Here is a 6,278-nt window from a genome sequence, read left to right on the forward strand (position 1 = left end):
TTGATTACGCTGAATTGCTCTATGTCAATTAGATTTTATGGTGTACAAAAAATGATAGTTATGAAGACATATGTTAAAAGAATTCAATTCAAAAAGACAAAAATAGTTATAACAAAAGGAAATGTGGGATTCCTCAAATTCATTTCCCTTTGGCAATTAAAATAATGCAAATTATAAGTAGAAATGAATTTGGTCCAACATATGCATAAGATACAAAAGTTGGATGGAGGATCCAATTTTCACGGGTAACCCAAAGCCTAAACCAATGTATTACAATTAAAAAAAATTGAGTACACACTAATATGCTTTTAATTTTTCAACTCTTCTGTTTTTTGTTCTTTAACCCTTTCCTTTTCTATTCAAAAGCACTTATAACTTAGAAAGGACAATTAGTTGGGTTCATAGGTTGAGTCTGACATTTTGTATATTTTAGTTCCAAGTTGGGACAACAAACGAATAAGAGAATGCCAAACGCACTTATATATGAACACTAACATAAGATTGGACCAATAATATGGGATTGGACCATTTTTATTCATAAAAAAAAAATGGTGTTTTTGGGATCTTATCTTACCAACTATGATCAGTTTATGTAATGCAGCCAAACGATCAATGCTTTCACTTTTGCTTCCCAAACTCACTTCTTGACACCACCATGCTTGATGTGAAGTTTCTTTTTAAAAGACACATCGATAATAAGCATTACAAGATTGACTTTAAGCACTGTATAGTATGAAATATTAACCGAGCGGTTACAAACAACCAACCGGATATTTAGGTAATCTGTTTATATCTTATTCTGTTTATATTTTATTGGGCTTATATTAGCTCAAGATCCATGAGGAAAATAATAAATACAAAGCTAGGGCCAAGAGCCAGGTACGTTCCACTTACTCTACATGACTCTCAAATACTCAATAGTGATAACCATTCACTAAATATTCAATCAAGAGTCGAGGCTCTTCAAATCACACGCCTAACTTGGGCGTCGGAGTACCTTTTGCAGGTACATCCCCCTCGTCAAGAAGGAGACCGATCGGTTTGCGCCAACACCGATCGGCCAACAGGAGGAGTTTGGAAGCGAGCGAGCGGCTCAGACGCGTCAGCAGGTTAGTCTCTCGGTCCCCAAAAATATCTACCGAAACATTTTGGCGCCCACCGTGGGGCCGAGCGGCAAACCCAAATGGTGACCACGAGGAGCATGGAGGAAGAACAACAGACCAGAGATTTGATAGCGCAGATGCAGGCGCAAATACAGGCACAAGCCAGAACCATACAAGCACAGACGCACGCACAGCAAGAGATGCAACGAAGGCACGCAGAAGAAATTGCAATGTTGAGAGCAGAGCGCGGTCGTGCCGAACAGTCCGCGCAGCACTCGGAGTCTACAGCCGATCGGGGTAACAACCAACACAATGATAACGCTGGAAGTCGTACTCAGCAGCCATCTCGGCATACTGACTCGAACGATCGGGGAAGAAGGGAACCATCCCCCTTACGAACCGATCGGCCCTCCAGTCTGCTCCCTTTCACTACGGTCATCATGCAAACTCCAATGCCAGGAAGGAACCCTCCTGTATTGGATAAGTATGATGGCTCGACAGATCCCGACAATCATCTCAGGATTTTCACCAATGCAATGGTGTTCTACACGGACAGTGATCCGGTTATGTGCAGAGCCTTCTCCTTATCACTCAAGGACGAAGCATTAGAGTGGTATAACACTCTTCCCCCAAACACAGTGGATTGCTTCGCCACTGTGGAAAACCTTTTTAAAAGGCAATACGCCTCCAATCGTAATCAGGAGGTAACGCCAGCGGAATTGGTAAATACTAAACAGGAAAAGGGAGAAACTTTGAAGGCCTTTATGAAAAGGTATATGGAAACTGCACGACGAGTCAAAGAGGTAAGTCAATCTTTTATCATCACCAATTTGCCTTCCTGTCTAAAACCAGGGTACTTTGCTGAGAAATTGTATGCACGACCGCCAAAAACAATGGAGGAGCTCCAAGCACGGATAGCCGAATTCATCCGCATGGAGGACATGCAAATTTCACAACGAAAGCGACAGCAAGAAACTGAGGCAAGTGGAGGGAGAAAGGACGGTAAACGACCGTTCGGCAATAATGGTAAAAGCGGGGAGCTTTCCCGAACATTTAAATTTAATCACTATACACCCCTCAACACACCTAGGGCAAAATTTCTTGAAGAAGCTCTAAACGCTGAACTTCTCACACTCCAAACGAAGCCATCTCCAAGATACGCAGATGAAAGGAAGAGTTGTCATTTTCATCAGAATCGGGGGCATACCACAGAAGAATGCATTACGCTAAAAAACGAAATAGAACGTCTCATTCGGGCAGGACACCTCCGTAATTACATACAAGAAACAAGAAGAAGTCCCGAACGAGCGTATCGGAAGAACGATCGCAGGCGAGACTATAGTCGCAGTCCTGCTCGTCATCGTGAACGATCGGTTCGCGGAGTTATAAACTGAAGATAGCAATCCAAATCTCTATTTAATGTCATCTTTAAATTTTTGATTTAGACTTTTGTTATTAAACTTTCGTTGTGCAATGAATAAAACCGAGCAATTCACGCTCGATCATCGGTTACCAATGTCGATCAAGAATTTCAGCCAACAGAGGTAAAACCCTCTCAAAGCCGAACGGTACAGCCCGTTCCCTAGGAAGCACTCCTAGGTCGAAGACCGAGCGGTAAATCCCCCTCGGGAGAGAGGTAAAGCCCTCTCAACGATGAACGGTAAAATCCGTTCACTAGGAAGCACTCCTAGCTCAAAGCAGAGGTAAAACCCTCTCAAAGCCGAACGGTAAAGCCCGTTCCCTAGGAAGCACTCCTAGGTCGAAGACCGAGCGGTAAATCCCCCTCGGGAGAGAGGTAAAGCCCTCTCAACGACGAACGGTAAATTCCGTTCACTAGGAAGCACTCCTAGCTCAAAGCAGAGGTAAAACCCTCTCCAAGCCGAACGGTAAAGCCCGTTCCCTAGGAAGCACTCCTAGGTCGAAGACCGAGCGGTAAATCCCCCTCGGGAGAGAGGTAAAGCCCTCTCAACGACGAACGGTAAATTCCGTTCACTAGGAAGCACTCCTAGCTCAAAGCAGAGGTAAAACCCTCTCCAAGCCGAACGGTAAAGCCCGTTCCCTAGGAAGCACTCCTAGGTCGAAGACCGAGCGGTAAATCCCCCTCGGGAGAGAGGTAAAGCCCTCTCAACGACGAACGGTAAATCCCGTTCACTAGGCCACACTCCTAGCTCAAAGCAGAGGTAAATCCCTCTCGGTTAATGTTGAAGGTCGAGGGGTAAATCCCTCTCGGTTAATGTGGAAGGTCGAGAGGTAAACCCCTCTCGGTTAAAGTCGAAGGTCGAGAGGTAAACCCCTCTCGGTTAAAGTCGAAGGTCGAGAGGTAAACCCCTCTCGGTTAAAGTCGAAGGTCGAGAGGTAAACCCCTCTCGGTTAAAGTCGAAGGTCGAGAGGTAAATCCCTCTCGGTTAATGTCGAAGGTCGAGAGGTAAACCCCTCTCGGTTAAAGACGAAGGTCGAGAGGTAAACCCCTCTCGATTAAAGTCGAAGGTCGAGAGGTAAACCCCTCTCGATTAAAGTCGAAGGTCGAGAGGTAAATCCCTCTCGGTTAATGTCGAAGGTCGAGAGGTAAACCCCTCTCGGTTAAAGTAGAAGGTCGAGAGGTAAAGCCCTCTCGGTTAATGTCGAAGACCGAGAGGTAAACTCCTCTCGGTTCCTGTTGAAGGACGAGCTGTAAATCCAGCTCGGTTAGTGTCGATCGTTGATCGTCGAGCGTCGATCGTCGATCGTCGAGCGGTAAAACCCGCTCGCTTATTGTCGAAGACCGAGAGGTAAAATTCCTCTCGGTTCCTGTTGAAGGGCGAGAGGTAAATTCCTCTCGGTTCATGATGAAGGACGAGCGGTAAAACGCCATCGGTCTGTCTTTACATGGAAAAAGTTCTAAAAAGAACTCTCTTCAACCACCGACAAGAGCGGCAGAAGCTCACCAATACAACAAACACACCCTCCCTCAAACTCATAAGTCCTATAGTTAACCACGGCTAAAGCCAAACGCTTAACTCGGACTTGGGGGGCATAATGTATAGTATGAAATATTAACCGAGCGGTTACAAACAACCAACCGGATATTTAGGTAATCTGTTTATATCTTATTCTGTTTATATTTTATTGGGCTTATATTAGCTCAAGATCCATGAGGAAAATAATAAATACAAAGCTAGGGCCAAGAGCCAGGTACGTTCCACTTACTCTACATGACTCTCAAATACTCAATAGTGATAACCATTCACTAAATATTCAACCAAGAGTCGAGGCTCTTCAAATCACACGCCTAACTTGGGCGTCGGAGTACCTTTTGCAGGTACATCCCCCTCGTCAAGAAGGAGACCGATCGGTTTGCGCCAACACCGATCGGCCAACAGGAGGAGTTTAGAAGCGAGCGAGCGGCTCAGACGCGTCAGTAGGTTAGTCTCTCGGTCCCCAAAAATATCTACCGAAACAAGCACTAATGCTGATTTTGGTTAAATAAGAAAGTTTCTTCGATAATAATGAGTGAAGGTGGAGGATGACGATTGATGAACCATTTTGCATAAAATATCTGCTTATTTCTTCTTTTAGAGGTTTGGAGCTTTAAATGCCTTTTGGAAATAGATTATTGTCGGCAGTAGTCACTATTGTCAAGCCAAAAAGCCAAAAGTTCGTAATCAAGTTCACTGTGTAAAAAACTCTGTTGATGAGTGGATGAATTTATTTATTTTTATTAAATTCTTATCAAATAGATAAAGAAAAATTAATTAAATTTTTAATAATAAAAATGGTATGATAGTTTTTTAATCAGTACACTGTAATCCTAAGCAAAATGTTGTCGTGGGCCAGATTTTATATCCATGAATTGAATATGAAGTGTTAACGACAAGTTGAGCCCATGATCTTGCAGGCCTATAATTGGACATGGCTTCAAGACTGGGCCAATCCTTAATCATCACTTATGTCTGTATCCAATCCAAATCTTTAATTCTATCCAATATAAAAACCAAACCATACTGAATATTTATATGACATAACATCATTACAAGATATGTACACAAAAAGCACAACATGGCCAAAATCACAATCATTTTGAACAATAACAACACAGTGTTTTTGATTCTCCATATAGAGGCATGTATAGTATTTAAGTGATTATCATCATTATTGACAAAGGCATTCAATGACGGGAATTGGAAGATTGTTTTGCCTTAACCACAGTGACAGGGCAAGAGGCATTTGTCATGACATGCTTGCTTACACTGCCCAGCAACACCCTGCAAGAAACCGTGTTTAAGAGAGATTAGAACAAAAATTTAAGAAAAAAGAATGAAGGGTAAATGTTGATACCTTTTAATGGGACCCAAACCTCTGCTTCCAAGAACCAAAGAGTCAAGGTGAAGATCTTCCACAGCATCACACAATTTCTCCCTTGGATCTCCCCAGTACACCTTTGCCACTGCTTTTACCTGTTTCAAACACTCAAAGTTTTACCACCACACTTTCTTCTCATATTAACTGCACAACAAAATAACACAACAAGAAATTAATACCATAACATAACATACCCCTTTTGTCTTCCAGGCAGTATCAAGCAGATCTATGACCTCAGCATCCCTTGCAATCCCATACTGCTTAGTAAAATTCAACTCCCTCAGTTCCTCCAAAGGCACCAAAGCTGCAAAACCATTGACCAACCAAAAGTTTAACTTATGTACAAAACATCCTCTGTATACTAATACGTGAAGAACAAAACTTAGAACTTGTAGATTCTTTTATATAATATTCATAATTGTGTGCATGAGAAAGGGAAAGAGGAGCACTAACGTGAACCAGTGTCCTCAAAAAGCTCCTTTCTGGTGTGATGAGCTTGGGGAGGCTGAACGTTGATCAAGATTATTTGATCACCCTTTTTTATGAGATTATCAAAGGTCCAACGAAGTGCTACCTTGCTAGTGGGAGAAAAATCCATGGCTACTCCGACAGTGCGTGTCTTTTCCATAGTCAGTTGATGCTGTCAGAAACTGAGGGTGTTGAGTTCTGTTTTTATAGTTGGTGTTTGTGTTTGGTGTTCAGGGTTTTTCATTTGTTCGGGAATTTACGCCCGCGGTTTTTGAAAAGTAGTTGTATACGAGAGAGAAGAATGTTCGTGAAAGCCCTAGAATAAGATGGAGTGTGCTTTGTTCCTTAAAGATAAGCTTTGTTACAGAG

General features: G+C 42.7%; 1 protein-coding gene across 1 annotated transcript; it reads right to left on the minus strand.

The window, feature by feature from the left end:
* Positions 1 to 5,067: 5,067 nt before the first annotated feature.
* Positions 5,068 to 6,278, minus strand: LOC124829081 (Adenine nucleotide alpha hydrolases-like superfamily protein). Its single transcript, XM_047302533.2, has 4 exons — positions 5,895 to 6,278; positions 5,636 to 5,745; positions 5,418 to 5,536; positions 5,068 to 5,344 (listed from the first exon to the last, which is right to left on the minus strand). Exons 1-4 carry the CDS (start codon positions 6,067 to 6,069, stop codon positions 5,248 to 5,250), a joined length of 501 nt encoding a protein of 166 aa, XP_047158489.1. The 5' UTR covers positions 6,070 to 6,278; the 3' UTR covers positions 5,068 to 5,247.

Source organism: Vigna umbellata, chromosome 1, assembly GCF_029865625.1.
Source record: "Vigna umbellata cultivar VRB3 chromosome 1, Vumbellata_1.0, whole genome shotgun sequence".
In the NCBI taxonomy this organism is placed as follows: Eukaryota; Viridiplantae; Streptophyta; class Magnoliopsida; order Fabales; family Fabaceae; genus Vigna; species Vigna umbellata.